Here is a 22,287-nt window from a genome sequence, read left to right as displayed (position 1 = left end):
ACCGTCATACCGCAATATTAATTTTTTTCGATATTATCGAAGTCGCATGACTCGGTAAAACTATAGGTCTTCTGAGAAAATTTGCTCAGGCGAATGAAGCGAACGGGACGTAGCTGAAACTACATTTCCCATCAGCCCAGGCGTGGCCATAATCCTTTGCGGTCTGTTGTCGCTACAGATCCAGTAATGCGGAAATGGAGTGTGCTGCTAGTAGCGGAGATGAAAAAAAGATGGAAATGATCGAACCTAAAGCGGGTGTTGTCGCCGCGCGCGTGCTGAATAGCGGTGCTGTCGCGCGCGTTCTGATCAGCTGTGTTGTGGCGCGCGTATTGTAAAGCGCCGAGGGGGGGTTGAGCGCGCATATTCAAGAGAGGTGTTGTCGCGCGCCTACTGAAGGGCTGGACTGGACGGAGGGTGTGTCGCGTCGCGGGGGCACTTTTGATCGTTTTGGAAGGGCATTTTCTATCCAAGACTAAAAAGGGCATGTGCACTGCACAGGTTGAGCCCTATGTGTGCACGTGCCTGCAAGTTGGGGAATACGACTAATAACAGTCATGGGGACTGCAGAAACACAGCACACTGTTCAGATTGATGCAGACATTGACTTGTACCGCAAAGAGATCTCTATCTCACTCATGGTTTGTCTTCTCAAGTGGGGGAAAGACAATGCACAACGTTACCCCACTGCTGTCAACATGGGCCAAGTCTTATCTCTCTTGTCCCAGAAACCTCAGTCCCAAATGAGAGGGTTTTTTTCTGTTGCAGGGGACATTGTAAATACCCAGAGATACCAGCTTTTACCAGATTATAATTATATGATAATTTTCCTTTAAACCCATCTCTATCTAAGTGAGTGAGTGATTAAATGTTGAATGTGATGAGTTTTCAACAATACTAAATTGAAACTTTATTTTTTTACATGGTTTAATAATTTTTTTTTTTTATTAAAATTGAAGTTAGTGTTTCAAAGCTTACAGATAGATGACTAATTTGTATGTCATTGACACTTTTGGCACTTTTTTGGAGTATTTTCAAAAGTTTTTTTTTTTCCTGTAAATGATTCAATAAATACCGTACCGTGACATTCATACCGAGGTATTACCGAACCGTGAAATTCTGATACCGTTACATCCCTAATATATATATATATATATATATATATATATATATATATATATATATATATATATATATATATATATATATATATACATTATATATAAACTGTATGTATTAATGTATGTATGTATATATATATATATATATATATATATATATATATATATATATATATATATATATATATATATATTATTATTATTATTATTATTATTATTTATTTTTATTTATTTATTTTTTTATCAGGCGCTACAAACAAAACTTATTACAACTCCAGTAAACCAATAGGATACTAGGCGGACCCAATTGTCAGGGGGGACTCGATTTCTCTTGACACCGGCATGTAACGCACATTTTCAAAGCAGAATATCTGACTTCAGCATTGTTTTTCAGATAAACAAAAATGTTCACTGAGCATTTTCTGAAATATCTGTAAGCATATAATGGTATTTCTATGCTTTAGAAAAGTCAAAAATGTACACACCGTTAAATAAATTAAATTTTGATAAATAATAAATAATTGCAAATGTAAAATTCACATGTCCAAAGGCCACTCACAAAACATTACACCAGCCTGCATTTTTATGCATTTAAGAAATGTTTGCTGTTTGTTCAAATGACTTATTTCAAATCATCTGAAACAACACAAGTCTTGATGTTTTTTGGATAACTAAACTGTTTTATGTTTAATCCACGTAAATTTGTAAAAACTAAAAAATAACTTAAGTTTTTCATGTTGTCCCAACACAAATCAATTGTGTAGAATCCAGCTTATAATTTTTTAAGTGTGGCACTTGCACTAAAAAGTATTTTGTAATTCACTATTTATTATACTCAAAAAAGGTGTTTGCTCTTTGTTCAAACTACTTATTTAAATTGATCGGAATCAGCACAATTCTTAAGATTTTTTTTTGGGGGGGGGGGGGGGGACAACTTAATTGATAGGAGGCACGGTGGCTCAGCGGTTAGCACTGTCACCTCACAGCAAGAAGGTCATTGTTTCGAGTCCTGGTTCAAGCCTTGGCTGGATCAGTTGGCGTTTCTGTGTAGAGTTTGCATGTTCTCCCCGTGTTTGTGTTGGTTTCCTCCAAGTGCTCCGTTTTCCACCCCAATCCAAACACATGTGGTACAGGTGAATTTGATTAACTAAATTGGCTGTAGTGTATAAGTGCGTGTGTGAATTTGTGTATAGGTGTTTCCCAGTACTGGGTTGCGGCTAAAAGAGAATCCGCTCCGTAAAACATATGAGGGATATATATAGTTGGCTGTTCATTCCGCTCTGGCAACCCCTGATAAATAAGGGACCATGCTGAAGGAAAATGAATGAAAGAATGAACTTGATTGATTTATGCTCAATCCAATTATATTTCTAAAAATCAATGTGTTGACTTCATTCCTTTGTGTTGTCGCAACACAGATCCAGCATTTAACAGTGTGGGATTGCACCAAAAAAGTATTGTTTAATTCACTGTTAATTAGGTTTAGCCTTAATTATCAAATTAGGCTGTGAGTGAAGAAGTATATATCAAATATTAATTAGGAATAAGAGACAAAACATCACTACAAAAATAAAACGTCAACATTTGATCAGTACTTTTATTCTTTTATTTATATATTTTTTATTAATGCTTAAAAAAAAACATTTAAAACAATATGAAAAGAAATGAAATATTTATGTGTATATATATATATATATATATATATATATATATATATATATATATATGTATGTATATATATGTATGTATATATATGTATGTATGTGTGTATGTGTGTATATATATATGTATATATATAATAGTTTTAATAACTCATGTCTAATAACTGATTTATTTTATCTTTGCCATGATGACAGTAAATAATATTTGACTAGATATTCTTCAAGACACTTCTATACAGCTTAAAGTGACATTTAAAGGCTTAACTAGGTTAATTAGGGTAACTAGACAGGTTAGGGTAATTAGGCAAGTTATTGTATAATGATGGTTTGTTCTGTAGATTATCGGAAAAAAATTAGCTTAAAGGGGCTAATAATTTTATTCCAAAAATGGTTTTTAAATAATTTATAGCTGCTTTTATTCTAGCTGAAATAAAACAAATAAGACTTTCTCCAGAAGAAAAAAATATTATCAGACATACTGTGAAAATTTCATTGCTCTGTTAAACATCATTTAGGAAATATTTAAAAAAGAAAATCAAAATCAAAAGGGGGCTAATAGTTCTGACTTCAACTGTATAAATATTTTTAATATATAAGACAATGTGTAAGTATACATACTAACAGAGAAGGGCCTTGTGAAATTACAAGATCTTGAACGTTTCAAGTAAAAAAGCGGTTTTGAAGGCTTTTGGTTAGTGCTTTGCTTTATGTTGTTTGTATAATGTTTTAATTCAATTATTATAGCAAAAACAAATAGAATTATTTTTGGTTATTAAGTTTGCATCTGTGAATATGGTACTTTGTAAATATTATTAAAAGATTAATAAAATACGCTTCCTTCTCTATTTTTTGTTGTAGTTCAAAACCCCCAAAATAACATGTTGGTATTCTAAACGGAACTTTGGCAATAATTTGTCATTTATGAAATTTGTCATCTCGTACCATATTTTCTTCGAGAACTAGTTCCAAAAAATATGCGGCAGTTTCTTGCTGTGACAAACAAAATTAACAGTTTCATCTGTACTTTAAATCGTTGTCTAATGTAAGAAATAATTTGTGTCATTTTAGCTTATTTAGGTACTATTCAGAGCTCTGGGTAGGTGAGGTATAAACGCTAATGTGTGCTTCCATCTAGTGGTGATAAGGTTACTTGACAGGTTGGTCATTGTTTACAATCCATTTTATTCATTTATTCATTTTCTTGTCGGCTTAGTCCCTTTATTAATCCAGGGTCGCCACAGCAGAATGAACCACCAACTTATCAAGCAAGTCTTTACGCAGGCGCAACCCATCTCTGGGAAACATCCACACACACATTCACACACCACATGTACCACATGTCTTTGGACTGTGGGGGAAACCGGAGCACCCAGAGGAAACCCACGCGAAGGCAGGGAGAACATGCAAACTCCACATAGAAATGCCAACTGAGCCGAGGTTCGAACCAGCAACCCAGCGACCTTCTTGCAGTGAGGCAACAGCACTACCTACTGCGCCACTGCCTCACCCATTTTATCATGTCATGAATTAAACACATGAATTGTCCAAACCATAAAAATGTTACTTTAAGTTAGTTTCATAAACAAAAAACTCCAAAAACTAGCCCAAACAGTTTTATTCATTTTGGACATTTAATAATAAATATAATAAATTGCAATTTTAATTTTTTTAAAATAAACAATAGAGACCCACTCCATACATGTACACTTTTATTATTTTGAGAGAACATTTATTAATTCTGCTCCTTAAAAGGCTTTCACTACAGTGGCCGAGAGAGCGTCATGCACTGCAATTTAAGAAAGCACACGCACTTACAAAAAACACCAGCAAATTAAGGAACAAGCTTCATCAATTTGACAGCACAAAATTCAAATTTCTCACTAATAGTTGCTCAGGAATGTTCCTCTCCCACAGTAAAATTATTAATTCACCATCCCACAATAGCAGTTTTAATGAAAACACACAGTGAGGCTGTAGGCCAAAGTAAAGCCTAGATGGAGTATTTAAGCGAGAAAAACAAATCAAGAGCTTTTGTAGTTATACTGCGCTTAACTAAGCAAGCTTTGGATTCAAATTTCACTCTGTTTTGATGCAATGATAGCAAACTAGGCTAGGCCTGCTTAATATTTTCATAGAAGCAATATGTAGGCTAACATCTGAGTCTTATGATACCAAACAATCAGATTTCCCTACTGAAAAAACAGCTTAAACCAGCCTAGGCTGGCTGGCTGGTTTTAGCTGGTTGACCAGCTTGGTCTTAGCTGATCAGGCTGGTAGATGACCAGCTACATCCAGCTTGACCAGCTTAGCCAGGCTGGGAGCATAGCCAAATCCAGCTGTGTCCAGCTTAAACCAGGTTGGTCAAGCTGGTTTTAGCTGGTCCTTTTCCAGCCTGACCAGCTAAGACCAGCCTGGAAATGGCCAAACCCCTCTAAAACCAGACTGGTCAACCGGCTAAAACCAGCCAACCAGTCTAGGCTGGTATAAACTGTTTTGTTCAGCAGGGTTTACACTAGCACAAAGTTTTCTATTAACACTTCATATCATAAATAATTATTATGACAAAGAGTACATTTCCATTAGGAAAATGTACACATAAAGCTCTGTCGGTATCAGGAAATCTTGTTTTTGACAATGTCTTGAGAAAGTGTATACATAAAACCTGGTTTTAGCTAGTCAGGCTAGCAGAAGACCTGGTGCCACATGGGGCCCCTCATTATGCGAGCCACTGGTTTTGTCCATTTCCAGGCTGATTTCAGACATAGGCAGGTTGGTTTCAGCTGGTCTTCTGCTAGCTTGACCATCTAAAACCAGGCTGGAAATGTCTGAAACCATCCTAGATATGGCCAAAACACGTCTAAAACCAGGCTGGCCGAACAGCTAAAACCAGCTAACCAGATTTTAGTTTAAGCTGTTATATTTAGCAGGGAAATAAGTGACTTTATTTTGTTAAATAAGTCTTTCTTAGGTTATTGTCCTTAAGTTGTACTCTTGCTGATTAAGTAGTTCTGGTGATTATTCTGTTGAAGCACGCGCCGGTCTAGTCAGAATTCTGTCTAGAGTTTAAGGGCCTACTCACACTATGCCATCCATACCGTGCCCAGGCCCGTTTCCCGGATCGTTTGAGAAGTGTGAGTGCGCTGAATCGGGCTCAAGCTCGGTTCACTTGGCCAACCCTGGCCCGGTTGGAAGAGGTGTGCCTGAGCCCGGTTCACTTGGGCTTTGGCGCGGTACGCTTGTGTGTGAGTGCAAAACGCGCCAAAGCCCGAAACTGAAAGCGAGACGTGACTTTTAAGGGGCTGTTTCATATGGATTTATTAATAATTCTTACTGTTCAGTGAACGCAAACTGCCGTAGATTATTAAAGACGAAAACTCCTCACTGCACGACAGCTGCGCGCCTTTAGCAGACCTCCTCATTCCTGCAGCACGAGAGCTTTATGATTGTTTATGAGCGCCAAAAGTGGCGGATCTGTTCGGCGAAATATCTGCCTGTGTGTCCCCGCATCCCTAAGGACTGTTTGGCGAAATATTTGACGGCATATCAAGCGACTGAAACGATATAACTAGAGAAATCTCCACTGTGTTGCTGAGTGAGAGAGCGCTTCTCACTGAACAGCGCAGCAGCGATGACGTAAGCGTGCCGAAGCTTGTTTGTGGTGTGAGCGCGGGCTGTCGGGGGAGACGGGAGGGGGGACAAGCATGCTTTGGCCCGGTTCGAGGCAACTGTACCTAGTGTGAGTACGGCCTAAAACGCAGAATTGTGAGTTTGTATCATGTAATTCTGAGATAAAGTCTTGTAATAATATTCAGAGGCAGGACCCGATTTCTCACTACACCGGCTGACAAAGGAAAATTGAGGTAAAGTTGGTTTTATATTCGCACATTCGTTCATTTAGAAGTCTATATGTTGTTTACCATGTTACTTTGAATATTCAATCGGAATTAGCATGCAAACTTTAACACTATCTAATTCACTGTGAACAGTGCTGTGCTTTGATAATCATTTGCTGCTAATATGATTTCTCTATTTACAATTGGCAAAGAATACTTTTCTGAAATGATATTATTAGGGAGACTGTCTGAATATCCCAATATAAAACCAACTTTGCCTCTATCAAAGAAATCCCTTCACACCCCAGCACAGGAGGTGGCGATATGCACCTGAAAGTTGGTCTGCAACACCTCAATAAACATAAAGAAGAATAAAACAAAGCAGAAGTGAAACGGACGAACCAGTCCAGCTGTATTGTGTATAAGTGAGTGAGTTTGTTTTGTTAAATCATGCCCTTTGCAATGTCCTTAAGTTGTGCTCTTGTTGATTAAGTAGTTATTGGTGATTATTGTACTGTAGAGAGTTTGTTTAGATGGTAATGTGGAATCCATTAGGCTTTGTTATAGTGTTTCACTTATTTCCAGTGATATAATGCAAGTTGGAATCGAGGATAGAGGTAAAGGTTTATATTCGCACATTCGTTCATTTAGAAGTCTCTATATTGTTTACTATGTTACTTTGAATATTCAATCGGAATTAGCATGCAAGTATGACTTAAAAACAACATTAGCACTGTTTATTTGACTGTGAACAATGCTGTACTTTGATAGTCATTGGCTGCTAATATGATTTCACTGTTTGGAGTTTGCAAATAATACTTTAAAGAAATTATATTATTAAGGGGAAAGTCTGAATGTGTGAATATAAAACAAACTTTACCTCTATTAATCGAGGTAAAGTTGGTTTTATATTCACACATTCGTTCAGTGACACACTCCCTATATTGTTTACCACTGCACTTTAAATATTCGGTCTGAAATAACCTGCAAGTGTGACTTGAAAACAACATTACACTGTTTATTTTACTGTGATCAATGTTGTGCTTTAATAGTCATTGGCTGCTAATATGATTTATAGAGGTAAAGTTATTCCTGTAAAACGGATCCACAATCAAATAGAACACACACGCTTAAAGTACAATCTGTTTCTTACCCGGGGCTGAGTTTACTTTCAGCCGTCTTTATCAAAACTGGTTAACAACCGGTAAAATTTACATTCAGGCAGTTATATCCTTACCACACAAAGTCTATCTTGAACAGAATTAACATAATAATAATATCAAAATCACTTTAGACAGTATTAACACATAGCAATACAAATAGGAAAGCAAGTTGAACAGTTGTTTTCAATCAAGCCATTTAGTTCCATTCGAGGTCTCCATACTGAAAAAAAAACAGCTTAAACCAGCCTAGGCTGGTTGGCGGCTTTTAGAGGGGTTTTGGCCATTTGAGCTGACCAGCTAAAACCAGCTTGACCAGCCTAGCCAGGCTGGGAGCCCAGCCAAAACCAGCTATGTCCAGCTTAAACCAGGCTTGTCAAGCTGGTTTAAGCTGATTTAGCTGGTCATTTTCCAGCCTACGCAGCTAAGACCAGGCTGGAAATGGTCAAAACCCCTCTAAAACCAGCCTCGTCGACCAGCCAAAAACCAGCCAACCAGCCTGGTTTAAGCTGGATTTTTTAGCAGAGCTCTGGCCTAATATAAAGGTAAAGTTGGTTTTATATTCACACATTTGTTCATTTAGAAGTCTCTGTATTGTTTACCATGTTACTTTGAATATTTGATCGGAATTAGCATGCAAGTGTGACTTGAAAACAACATTAACACTGTTTATTTGACTGTGAATTTGCTGCTAATTTGATTTCACTATTTAGAGTTTGCAAGTAATACTTTTAGGAAATTATATTATTATGGGGAAAGTCTGAATTTGCGAATATAAAACCAACTTTACCTTTATTGACCTAATTTGGTTGCTCCTGAAAATAGTTACAAAGTGACGGGCTGAACATTCTTATATTAAGCAGTGTGTTAACTTTATTCCTTATTCAAATAATAATTTTAATAAAGTAATGGGGGAAAAGGGTATATGGTGATCCATGCTGGGACTGATTGGAAAGCAGAAATCCCAATCCATCAAACGTTATTTGGAATTTGGAATATAAAACCAACTTTACCTCAATACTTCTCTAAATATCCCAAATTTAAACAAAAATCAAAACAAGTGTTGTTCTGCTATTATACTCGCATTATGATATTGACATAAACATGCTGACAATGGGATATTAAGCATCAGAATTAGCTGAAATATCAAAATTATAAATAGTAACTGAACAACAAATATTTCTTTTTGAAAAGAGTAGAAACTTTCACTGCTCAGTGAACAAATGTAAAGTTATTAGCATTCGCTGAAAACCACAACATTGACTAATCGTAACATTCTACTGCTGCTGATTTTAAATATGTTTCTCATTGTGTTCACATCATTTAATGTAAGATAATCTAAAGTAGCGCCTTTTTTATTTATCATCGCCAATAGTCAACTTTTGAAGTGAATCAAGAAAGTCCTGTGAATGTGTTCAACAATGTGTTCAACAAAAACATGAAAACATATTATGGTTGTGTGCTATTAGCTTAAGCTTTGTATTGATGTGACTTAGATGAAGATCAGAACACATAATCAGTGAAATGATGCCAAAATCAAAGCAATCCCAAAGGGCTCACATACTTTTACCTGCAACTGTGTGTAACATTTTTCACATTTTGTTGGTTTTGGCAGATCTGCTCCTCCTTCAGTGAAGCTCCGTCTCCTCTGCTATAAATACTGGAATATTCCCATCAGGAAGAAGTGAAATCTGCAAAGACAGAGCTTATTGAAGGACGGAGAGAACATGAGTGATCCAGAACCCTGCAGAATTAAACAGGAAGAGGCTGAAGAACTAATAGGTTGGTGTTTATTGCTGATTCTTCAATAACGAGGCTGAAGAACAATAATGATGAAAGTTTTGAAAAGTTCATCTGAATTATTGTCGTACGACAAAAACTAAAGATTTTAAACAAAGCCACTGAAAAGTAAACACACTTTATTATGGAACTGTAGAAAATAAGGACTGAAGTATGTTCTTTGTTTCCCATCATGTTTTGATCAAATGTTCAGTAAAAGCAGGTTTGTTGAATATTAAATCTAATAAGACTAGTGTTTGTTATGGTTTCTAGCTTTTACTCAGCGATCTAACTTGCGACCCATACTGTTTAGTATGTACAGGGGTTGGACAATGAAACTGCAACAGTTGGTTTTAGACCACAATAATACTTTAGTATGGTGTAGAACAGGGGTCTCAAACTCGCGGCCCGCGGGCCATTTGCGGCCCTCAGTGCAATATTTTGTGGCCCGCGCTGACCGCTGTACACTGACAGAATCAGCGGAGCGGGGAGAGAGAGCGCTCCCCGCTCCGCTGATTCTATCCGTACACAGCGGTCACTGGCATTCCCCGCCCGCCGTGTAAACAAAGGGGCGGGGATGCCGGTGACGTCACCACGCACCCCGCCCCTTTGTTAGACGCTGTGACGGGCGGGAAGTGTTAGGAGGGAACTCGCGCCGGCCAGAACCAAGGTAAGCTGTTCCCGCCCCTGCCTGCCACTTAGCTACCTATCTGCAGCCTGCCACCTACCTAGCTACAGCCTGCATCTTGTATATATTGTAGGTAGATACAGACTGATGTGACTGGAGTGGGGTTCAAGCGGACCATGTGCCTTTTTGGGAGCACATATTTGTGTGAGAAGTTATTCTCCACCTTGAACTTCAATAAGTCAAAGTACAGGTCTAGATTTAATGATGATCATCTTCAAGCCATACTGAGGGTCTCAACTGCTTCCGCTCTAAAGCCAAATGTGGATCAGATTTGTGAGAAGAAGCGCTGTCAAGTCTCTGGCAGCAAGAAGTAGGCAAAAGATGCCATGTTCAGAAGAACTGTTCATAATCTTCACTCAATGTTCTATTAATGTTCAGGACACTTCATGTTCAGAAGAAATAATTAAAACTGTTAATAATGACATTTGAGGACTTTTTTTTTTGTGAAATCCCTTATGCGGCCCAGCCTCACCCAGACTTTGCCTCCTGCGGCCCCCAGGTAAATTGAGTTTGAGACCCCTGGTGTAGTAGGACCTCTTTATCAACCAATGCAGCATCACTTAGTCTTAGGCCCCGTTTACACTAGTGCGTTTTAGTTTTAAAATTGGCGTTTTAGATCAAAAACGATCTGCGTCCACACTAGCGTTTCACTTAGCGTCTCTGAACATATCTCCATCCACACTACGCCACCATAAACGTATATCACATGAACATTCGCGCACTCTGGGCATGCGCATTCTAGTATAAACAGGACAGTCTCGCTCGGCATTTGGTTATTGTTAGTCAAAAAACGCCGGTTGAACAATGAACGCGATGGCAAAGAAAGTAAGAGAGGTGTTTTTGTGGACAGACGACGAGGTTGAGTTGTTACTAAACATAACAAATGAATAACCGCACAATGGCACCTAAAACAGACAATAGTGCAAACAACGCTCCCATTTCTGTGTCCGTGATTTTGTTTACAGTACTGTCTTCCGATAACGTTAAAGCCATGTGGTATAGTCATGTGATAGGGGCTTGACGAATAAGGGAAGGATACGCAATGACACAAAAGCCCCAATCAGGAAGCGAATCTCAGCAGCCCCGCCTCCGTTTTCAGATGTCTCCGTTTTTCCTCATCCACACTGAAACGGAGCAGCAGCATTTTAGGATAACACCGGCCTCTCCAGTGTTTTCAAAACGCTCCTTTTTCGGCGCTCAAGAATCCGGCGTAGTGTGGACGGATGGCGTAACCGTAGCAAAACTTATGCGTTTTAAGACGAAAACGCATTAGTGTAAACGGGGCCTCAGTGATCCAACTTAGATCCCATGCTGTTTAGTATCTACAGGGTTTGGACAATGAATCTGCAACACCTGGTTTTAGGCTATAATATATGGTGTACGGCCTCTTTAGCAACCAATGCAGCATCAGTTAGTCTTGGGAATGAGAGATACAAGTCCGGCACAGTGGCCAGAGGGATTTTGAACCATTCTTCTTGCAGAATAGAGGCCAGGTCAATGCATGATGGTGGTAAAGGAAATTGTTTAATGACTTGCTCCTCCAAAACATCCTAAAGTGGCTTAATAATATTTAGATTTGGTGACTGGCAGGCCATAGGAGATGTTCAACTTCAATTTCATGTTTATCAAACCACTCTGGCACCAGTCTCTGTGTGTATCAGTGCATTATCATCTTGATACATGGAACCGCTGTCAGAAAACATTGTATGAACCATTGAGTGCACATGGTCATCCAGAATGGTTAGGTTTGAATACAATATCACACTTTAGATCCTACAGCTGGATCAGAAGTTTGCAGGTTTGTGAAATTAAATGTCCGTTAATCATTAAAACATTTGTTTACATGATAAACCTGCGAGCTCGCTGAATGCAGACAGCAAATGAGACAATAAGCCCTTTCACACATACAGACCTTTCCGGAAAATGACCGGCAAGTTTCCGGAATGGTTGTATGTGTGAACGGGTCCTTTTTGAAAATACCGGTAAATTCGTTTTGGCTATTTTTCAGAAAGAGAAGTTGTAACATCACCGGTAATTTGCCGGAATGCTGCGCTGTGTGAATGCAGAAGGAAGATTGCCGGAAAGAGCGCATGCACGTCTAGAACGTGCTGACGTGAGAAGTCTACTTTAGCCAATCAGAACAGTCAGACGCATTCACGTCCGCGTGGTTTATGAGAATAAAAGCCTTTGAATATTTTTTCAGACACCTTTAGCTGCTAGATGCTAGTCAGATATCATTTATATGTTTTTTTTCTTAATGCCAACCGTGTAAATAATTATCGATAATATGCTTATGATAAGCCGTTGTTTGTTTACCTTCAAGCTCTGTGTCGCGTGTGCCCGTGAAGCAGCTGGTGAGCCAGCACACACATCATGAACATCTCAACATGCAAAAGTGTTTTTCTAACTTGTATGTTTTCATCGAAGTTGTTCACAATATTGATCATCCACAGAGTTTGTGATGTAGTCAAATGTTTACAAATACAAGCGCAGCCGTTTAAGGCTCATTTCTGGTTAATGATGTCAGAATTTACCGGTATTTTGGAATGGATGTGTGAACGGTCTTTTCCGGAAAAATTCCGTAACGTCCTCGTCTGTGTAAACAGCGCTTTTTTGAATCTACCGGTAAAGTCGTTCCGTAAATATTCCGGATATTTATCGGTATCACTGTGTGAAAGGGGCTAATGGCTGTTTCTCAATTTCAAGAACGCCGGGAATCAACTCACATTCTTGTGGAGACCGTTCTTGCCAGGTTACCTGGCCAAGTCATATCTCTAACTCAGCGGCCAAACAGCAAAATTTATCGGCTGATATTTGAAAGATGAGAAACATCAGCACATCGTTTGACTGCTAAAAACCAAACTAAATATGAACTGGTTTAATTTACATTCATGTGCATTAAAAGATGTCAATGTTTTCAGTGCCTTTCCACTCTTCAACATTTGCTTTTTTTTTTTACTAAAAATTAACATTTTTATGTTTATTTCAGACTTAATTGAAGAGAATGAGGAGAGTAAAGAGATTAAACCACATGTCAAAGCTGAAACACTACCTCAATTACAGACTTTTGATACATATTTTATTAAAGAAGAAGAATCTCAAGAATGCAAGAATGGTTGCGTCTGCACTCAGTGTGGGAAGAGATTCAGACTGTCGTCTGCCCTTGAAAAACACATGAGGATCCACACCGGAGAGAAACCGTTCACCTGCACTCAGTGTGGGAAGAGTTTTGGACGATTATCACACCTTAACAAACACATGAGGATTCACACTGGAGAGAGACCATTCACCTGCACTCAGTGTGGGAAGAGTTTCACACGATCGTACTACCTCAACCTGCACATGATGATCCACACTGGAGAGAGACCACATAATTGCGATCAATGTGGCAAAACGTTTATGAGAAAATCACAGCTGAAGATGCACCTTAGAGTGCACACAAAGGAGAAACCGTATTCATGTTCAGAGTGTGGAAAGAGTTTTACACAGCAGTCAAATTTAAGAAAACATCAGAAGATCCACACTGGTGTGAAAGAGCATATGTGCTTGGAGTGTCAGCAGACTTTTGTTACAGCTGGACAATTGAAACAGCACCAGAGGATTCACACTGGAGAGAAACCGTACACGTGTTCACACTGCAACAAGAGATTCAATCAGTCAGGAAGCCTGAAAACACATCAGATGATTCACACTGGAGAGAAACCGTACAAGTGTTCACACTGCAACAAGAGATTCAGTCAGTCTGGAAGCATGAAAGCACATGAGAGGATTCACACTGGAGAGAAACCGTACACCTGTGAACAGTGTCTGAAGAGTTTCACTCATTTGTTTCAGCGTAATAAACACATGAAAATCCACAAAGGAGAAAAGCAGCACACTTGACATCAATGCCATCTTGCGTCCAAAAGGTGTTTCATATCAGTGAAGATTGGCCACAAGGCTGGTCAAACCCTCCAACATTAAACCGGTCAGTGTTTCAGTTTTATTGTCCAACCCAGGGGTCTTATTCCTGGAGGGCCGGTGTCCTGCAGATTTTAGCTCCAACCCTAATCAAACACACCTGGGGCCTGTTTCAGTAAGGAGGTTCAAACAACTCTGAGTTTAAACTTGAACTCTGAGTTGATTTACCGAGAGATTAAAAACTCTGAGTTTTCGGTTTCAGAATAGCTGATATGAGCTGGGTCAATCAACTTTGTGTAGACCAACTCAGAGTTAAGCGCGCACACCGTGACTATAAAAAGGCATTATCAATAGAGCGCAGATATTATGAGTGACTACGGCAACATCTTTAAAAAAGAGATCACCATTTCTTTCCCCAGCTGAACTTGATCTGCTCATGCAAAGTTATAGCAAATATGAGCGTAAATATTTAAAATGAAGCAGCCATCAGTGAAACAGAGACAGCGTGGGAAAGCAGCTGCTCAAGTTAATGCGTAATTTTTCATTTTAAGTATTTAAACATTTAAGTATAATAAAATAAGTAATGTAATGTGTGACGTTTATACTTTTTTTCTAAACTTTTATACACTTTTATCAGTTTTAATAGATTTAACAGTGCACTTGTTGTGTGTCTGCCTTTTTATTGATCAAGTGATAAAGGTTTATATAACATTAAGAAGGTAAGCAATAATAAAATAATTTTTTAGACAGAATAATAATCCCATTATTCTAGTAACAGTGCATGTCGAAGGTTAAACTAGTTATTTATGAAAAAAAGGACAAGCCTCGTACGTTACTTTGTTTTGTGTGTGACAAAAATGTAGGCAATAGCTGTGTTTTCATCAAAATACAGGCTATTACATAAATTTATGCAAAACTGGAATAACGCCTAAAAATAAAGCAGCGTTTTTATCCAAAGAGTCGAAGAGAACACAATCGTCACTTCCTGATTAACTTGCGCCAAATATCAACAGTAAAAACAGAATTTACTGCGGTAGAATAAGCTGCGTCAATGATTTTTTATTCAATTAACGTACTTGCGCCTCAGAAGACAATTGACAAACAATGAACACGTGGGGGCGTTTGAAGCCATGAGACGCGGAGACACGCTCCAGACTCTCGGCGGTAATTAATAATATACACTGATACTAAAACAGTTGAGGCATTTTAGAATGACTAAAACAACATTTAAGATGTTCTACAGTGTGCTCAGTCTGCTGGTTTGTCCATTCACACACATTTAACAAACCTTTTTTTAATGTTCATACTGTAATTTGTTAAGTGCACTTCGTAGTTTATGTGCATCTTATCAAATAAAAGTTTAACCTCAGTTATGCACATGTTTTATTATGCGTATTTTCAAAAGTTATGTGAATCATGACGTTGTCATCAATCGTTTTTATGGGCATCTCCAAAATGAGCTCTAAAATAGGTGTGTGGAAACGTAAGGCTAAGGCGAGAAATACGCTTCATCTTTAAAAAAGGGAAGGAGGCCGACAGAAACTCAGAGTTTAGAGAATAAAACCTGCTCCGGACCAGGTTAGGTTCACAGAGTAAGTTGCCACAGTAACTGACTCTGAGTTAAAGTTAACTCTCTTTTAGAAACAGGCTTGACTTACCCTGATTTCTTGAGTTTAACAAACTTGCCATTTTAAAACGGAAAACCCAGAGTTTCTCTCAATTCAGGGAGTTTTCACTTGAGTTTTCACTTAACCTCCTTTCTGAAACAGACCCCTGGACAAGCTAATCAAGGTCTTACTAGGTGTACTGTTGTACAAGTTGGAGCTAAAACCTGCAGGGACACCGACCCTCCAGGACTGAGATTGGTCCAACCCTGGTCCAACCCCTGCACATGCTTCCTTTGGAGCAAATCATCAGCATGATGAGATATCACTTATTTTATTTTTATATACTATTTGATACATCAATATAATAGTTTGACTACAAAGATAAAATGTAAAAATAATGTAAATGGGTGTTATAGGCTATAATATTGACTAAAACCGAAATTGACTGTCTTTCATTTGTTCCTAAAAGACTTGTTTAGTGAGGCTCGTCAATATAGTCAGCTGAGGATGAGTCGCCTGAGGATTTCCAAAAAATTTTTTTATTTTTAAACCATAAGAATTACCATATTTTATCCATAACCTACTGAAGAGAAAAAATAGTCAATTATTTTTACTATATACTATATAGTTACTATAGTAGCTTATAATTCTCTTGGATTGCGATGAATTACATTATAATAAAGACACAGCAATAGAGTCAGATGCAGCAGAATGATTTTATAACACCAGTTTAAACTTTCTGGCCCATTTACAGCACTCGCATACATTTAAAAAACTAAACGAAGAATAGACTTGGGTCTATTGGTGCGTGTGTGTGTGCGCGCCATTGCATGCAAGGTTTCTGTATTTATAACCACCGCAGAGGATATTGGGGGTCACGAGTCACTGGCATGGTTATTTTAGGGGTCGTAGGCTGAAAATTTTGGGAACCCCTGTTTAAATTGATTGTGTTTGATAGGCTATAATTAACCTCTTGTTGTTATTATTTTGCTATAAAACAGATATAATTTTGATCATTTTATTTTAAATAGAAAATCGATAGAATGAATTCTTTATCATTTGCAAACAAACAAACTACTGGAAAAAAAAAAGAAATAAAATCTGTGACTCATTTAAGTGCGACTGAACAGGAACGGAATTTAGTAGACATATATTTGTATACTGACGATAATAAATAATAATAATAACTTTAATATGTAATTGAATTGTTTTATTCTTTTACATGAGAGCTGAAAGTAATACAATGTTGTGTTTTTAGGTTGTGATGCTATTATTTGTGCTTTTTTTTTTTTTTTAAGTGGATCAACAGTTGCTGTCTCTGTTCATCTTTTCTGTTTATAAATGTGCTATACAAATGAATAATCTATCCTGTGGCCAACTCATCCTGTAAGCTTGTGATTAATAACGAAAATGTGAACTGAAAATAGTTATCTCTTATTGATTTTGCAGAATTAAACAGGAAGAGACTGAAGAACTGAGGGTTGGTGTTTATTACTGATTTTACAATAATTATAACAAACATATGAGTGTAATATAACAAATAAATATATCCACAATCTAAATATACCAAGCAGCCAATGTGCTCAAAGAGCAGAGGAGAACGTAATCTCACAGTGTGCACAGCCGCAACGCTGTCAAAAAGTCTGCCGCACTGTCACAGTAGACAACTGGATTGACATTTTTAATAAATGAAAAAAGTATAGAAATAAAACATAAAAGTGTAGAGCTTTTTTGTTTGCATAAATGCATAATTTGAATGGTTTAGTGCAGTGGTTCTCAAACTGTGGTACGTGTACCACTAGTGGTACGCAGGCTTCCCAATAGTGGTACGCGGAGGAAGGAAATATGTCATGTACATGCTACATATATTTCAAAATTTATCAAAAATTATGTATATAATATGCCATATATGACATATAACCTATATTTCTGAGGTAATCTGCCACGTTTTTTTTAACTGTGCAGAGTTTTAGCTGCTTTACTGGGCCTACTACGCTACTGTATTTCAATACTGCTCATTTTGTTGGTACTTGGAGAGACTTTTTTTTGAAAGTGGTACTTGATGAAAAAAGTTTGAGAACCACTGGTTTAGTGTAATAGTTGATTTTAATAATTGCCTATGATCTATTTGTATACTTTATTTATGCATTTATTTTCTTATTTTTTTGTTGTATTGTTTATCTGTTAGAACTCGTATTGTATTGCTTCCAACAATAAGTGACGGCATTTCTTTCTTTCATTCCAATTAAAACAAGTAACTCCTGCAAGTCCTGCAGGAACTATAAAAACCTGTAGGATTTGTCACTTGCTTGGATTCTTTGTAAAAACCTGTAGAAAATTCCTGCACATTTTGTCAAAGTGTTCTACAGGATTTTATAGTTCCTGCAGGGCAGCAGCTTTTCTGCAGGGAAAAAAAATAATCCTTTAGGATTCCTGCAGAGAGTACTGCATCATTCTGAAACCTGTAGGAATTGCCTGCACATATTGTCAATTTGTCTTGATTTCATAATTTCTGCAGGATTCCTGTTGGCTATTTTTGTAAGGGGGCGGGGGCTTAAAAGGCTGCTGAAACAGCTGATGCTGACATTTGAAAGATGAGAAATATCATAAGACTTGGTGATATATCGGTCGACCACTATATAAGACTTAAGTAAATATGATCTGATTTATTTGACATTAATGTGCGTCAATATTTTGTACTCAAAGTTTTCAGTGTCTTTTCATTTGCTCAACATTTATGACTTACTAAAAACTGAACTTTGTTTTACCTTTATTTCAGACCTAATTAAAGAGAATGAGGAGAGTGAAGAGGAGAAACGGCTTATCAAAGCTGAAGAAATATCTACTTTAGAGACTACTGATGTTTATTTTATGAACAGAAGAAACAAGAGTTGTTGGGTCTGCACTCAGTGTGGGAAGAGTTTCCGACTGTCATCATCTCTTAGTAGACACATGAGGATTCACACTGGAGAGAGACCATTCATCTGCACTGAGTGTGGGAAGAGTTTCAGACAATTATCATTTCTTAATCTGCACGTGCCCTAGTAGCAAAGAATTCTGGCCCAGATTTGGCAAAAAGCTGGCACAGCAGGCATTCATCCAGCACTGGCATACAGCATGTGGGCCAAACATTTGGCAGAGGTGGCACCGTTTTTAAGGTGGCACACAAGATTTGGGCCAGATGAAAAACGTAGTATTTGGCCCAGATTTAAAAATTTGATAAGTGGGCCATGTGAGTTTGGCCAGTCTTGACCCACATTTAAAATACACTAAAATCATTTTTGAGTAAAGAAAAAAAATTCTACCAATCAGGTCACTTTGAGAAAAAGCGTGCCCATAGTGTGCCTAAAGCGCATCACTCCATGGGTTTATCAATTTCATTGCAATCGTGACACACCAACCTATCTGGCCCAGTTCAGGCCCAGTTATGAGTTATTAACTTGGCTGAGACTTGGCCCAAATATGGTCCGTGTTTGGCCCTTGTCTGGAAGCCAGATTTGGTCCAGTCATGTACCGTAATTCACTGCGACATGTGGGCCAAGCAAAACCTGATTGTGTGGGCCAGAGCTGGGCCAGAGAAATTTTGCTATGTGGGTGATGATCCACACTGGAGAGAGACCACACAAATGTGGTGAGTGTGGCAAAACATTTTTGAGCTCTTCACGACTGAAGAGGCATCTTAAAGTTCATACAAAGGTGAAACTGTATTTATGTTCTGAGTGTAAAAAGAGTTTTACACGGCAGTCAAATTTAAGAAAGCATCATCAAAAGAGCCACGCTGATGTGGAAGAGCATATGTGCTTTGAGTGTGAGAAGACTTTTATTAAAGCTCAAGATTTAATACACCACCAGAGGATTCACTCTGGAGAGAAACCGTACACATGTGATCAGTGTCCGAAGAGTTTCACTCATTTGATACAGCTTAAGAGACACATGAAAACCCACAGAGAAACAACTGACTCTGACCAAACTACAGCAAACCAAGGGCAGACTTGAGATCCGCCTGCTTTGAAAAACTGCCTCAAAAAATAAGCTAGATTACGTGATCACGGATCGCAAAAAAAAAGGATTTCTCAATCTGGATCAGTTTCATCCGGATTAAACCTTTTGAAAAAACGGGCCCTGGAGACACACAAACCAGGTCTCTCTTTTTCTCTTGAGTGGAATTACTGATCCTGATGACGGGGAACAGCTGTTTCTATTGTTATGATATTGTCTACAGTAATTTAGCTATTTTAATTGTTAATTCTTTTTAACCACTTCAACTCTGCGGACCCGATACCGGGTCAGTGACGTCATCTACTTTTGCTTTAAGATTTAAAGGGCTAGCATTGCACTAGACCCCCGTAAGTGGTTTCGTTTGAAAGTGTAGAATCTGTTTTATGCTCATATGCATCACTTTGGTTTTTATTGTACTCTTCAAAAGTTATTTACACTTAAATACACAGTTTTTTGGATACCCGAGCTGGCTATTTTACATTGGTTCATTTTCATATTTTTCATATGACACATGTACAAGTTATAGCTCAAATGAAAGCTCTTGCCGGTGCTCATACGGTTCTAGCATTCTTTTTACTGAATTATATTCGCATATCAAACAGTTGCCGAATGAATCGCGGTGTTTCCATGGCGCAGAAGTAAAAACAATACATTTATGATCAATAAGCAGCCCCAGATAGCACAGACAGCTGTCATCTCTTACCTTATGCTGTGCTCTTCAGGGCCATTCTCCTCTGTTTTTGAGGTGATGTGCATAAGTAATCCTTTTATATGTCCGATGTGGTCCAAACACAGTGAATTATGTTTGATCAAACAAAAGAATAGTGAAATATGAACACAATGATCGCTCCCTGTGGCTTGTACAGCACCTCTCATCAGTTGGAATACAGTAACTTTTGCATAGATTATGGTGGAGACATTTGTCTTTTTTCCTATGATTACAGACATGTGCAGGAACCACCTAAATTAATTACAGCACGCTAGACCACACAGAACCTAAAAGGTACACTTTCAAATTTGAGTTCATTAAAAAAAATATACAAAAAGCCTCTTTTTTTAGGTGTTTATTATAACACAGACGGCATATACAGATATTTTAAACACTTTCAATAGTGTTTTATGAAAGTTCAAAGGGTTTTCTTTAAAATGATACCAAATTTTTGCATTTACACCTCTGCATGTGGATTTAAAGGGCCATGAAACCCCCTCGTTTCAGCAGGGTGTTTTCACACCTCTACTTTGGAAAAAGTCAGAAAAGTGGGCGTGTCCAGCTCTGTTTAGGGGGGAGTGTCGGAGGAACTAAAGTGGGATGGTGTGGGAGTGTCTATTTGGGCACGCGCGAGTTTCAGTCAAAATACACACACGAGAAAGTGATGGTGTATTTTTTACAGTCATTGTGTTTCACCTACATGGACATCTGTAGTTGAATTATTTGCCAGATTATTAAATGTTGGACTTTAACTGCAGTTTGGCTCTTTCATTCAGGGAATTCATTCATGCCCCTCGCGACAAACGAGATATTTGATTCGAGGATCAGCTTTTAAATTTGGGTAGGCAAAATCCAGGAGGAAATCCCCAAATAGCAGCAGAGTTCACCGGTTAAACTGATTCCTTTTTATGCTCTTGACTATGTGTGTAGTGAGAATATTGTTGCTGAATGTTGATTAAACCAGTTTTGAACTAGTTTGGTAAGACATAAGACTTGAGTTTTCATAACAGATTGTCTCTTGCATCTGCATATGCATCCATGGTTCAGCGTTTTACAGGTCGGAGATTAGCTCTTAATAGTTTTGGGTCGGCCTGACACCAAGAACCATGCTGCCATCCAAATGTGGAGTTAGATACAATCCTTCATTGACGCACACATTTAGAGTTGTCTATTTTTGCTTTAACCGATGAGAACTGTTAACCTGGATCACACCTTTTCTGGACTTGTGTAAAGAGTATAATTGCTGCATCGTTACTGTAAGTAGTATACTGTGCGCAACTAAGCAAGCTTTGGATCCAAAGCTAATTTCACTCTGTTTTGATGCAATGATAGCTAGCTAGGCTAGGCCTACTTAATATTTCCATAATAGCCACACATTGGCTAACATCTGAGTTATACCAAACAATCAGATTTTACACTTGCTTAAAGTCTTCTGTCAACACAATTATCATAAATAATTATGCCAAAGTGTAAATGAGTAAATTTTCATTAGGAAAATGTATAGATAAAGCTCTGTTGGCGACAGGAAATCTCAGGTTTGACAATGTTTTGAGAAAGTTTCAAAATTCAAAAGAAAAGAAAGTTAGAATTCTGACTTTATATCAACCCTGCTGAAAAAAACCCTGCTTAAACCAGCCTAAGCTGGTTGACCACCCTGCTGAAAAATCCAGCTTAAACCCGCCTAGGATGGTTTTCTGGTTTTAGCTGGTCGGCCAGGCTGGTTTTAGAGGGGTTTTGGCCACTTCCAGGCTGGTTTCCAGTCATTTCCAGCCTGGTCTTAGCTGGTCAGGCTGGAAAGTGACCAGCTAAAACCATCTAAAACCAGCTTGACCA

At 38.1% G+C, this 22,287-nt stretch overlaps 3 protein-coding genes across 7 annotated transcripts in view; 1 reads left to right on the top strand and 2 right to left on the bottom strand.

Moving 5' to 3' along the window:
• zc2hc1c (zinc finger, C2HC-type containing 1C) overlaps positions 1-22,287 on the bottom strand; it is an 835,825-nt gene that overhangs the window by 580,976 nt on the left and 232,562 nt on the right. The window lies entirely within an intron of this gene.
• galnt16 (UDP-N-acetyl-alpha-D-galactosamine:polypeptide N-acetylgalactosaminyltransferase 16) overlaps positions 947-22,287 on the bottom strand; it is a 375,091-nt gene continuing 353,750 nt past the window's right edge. Inside the window, exon 10 of the transcript XR_015513887.1 lies at positions 947-1,133. The gene's annotated coding sequence lies outside the window, so the exon portion shown is untranslated. The remainder of the gene's footprint in view (positions 1,134-22,287) is intronic.
• zgc:113377 lies at positions 6,996-21,206 on the top strand. 5 transcript variants are annotated; one of them, XM_087291185.1, is made up of 5 exons: positions 6,996-7,037; positions 9,388-9,554; positions 13,229-14,206; positions 17,196-17,226; positions 18,526-21,206. In XM_087291185.1, exons 2-3 carry the CDS (start codon positions 9,500-9,502, stop codon positions 14,119-14,121), a joined length of 948 nt encoding a protein of 315 aa, XP_087147311.1. In that variant the 5' UTR covers positions 6,996-7,037; positions 9,388-9,499; the 3' UTR covers positions 14,122-14,206; positions 17,196-17,226; positions 18,526-21,206. The 5 variants fall into 5 exon arrangements, with proteins under 5 accessions (XP_087147311.1, XP_087147313.1, XP_087147312.1 ...); XM_087291187.1 differs by having other exon boundaries at positions 6,996-7,031; positions 18,526-20,791; XM_087291186.1 differs by having other exon boundaries at positions 6,996-7,229; positions 18,526-20,791.

Source organism: Danio rerio, chromosome 17, assembly GCF_052040795.2.
Source record: "Danio rerio strain M-AB ecotype USA chromosome 17, GRCz13ab, whole genome shotgun sequence".
NCBI lineage: Eukaryota > Metazoa > Chordata > Actinopteri > Cypriniformes > Danionidae > Danio > Danio rerio.
The sequence above is the reverse complement of the archived record's forward strand: the minus strand, read 5'-3'. Positions and strand labels throughout refer to the sequence as shown.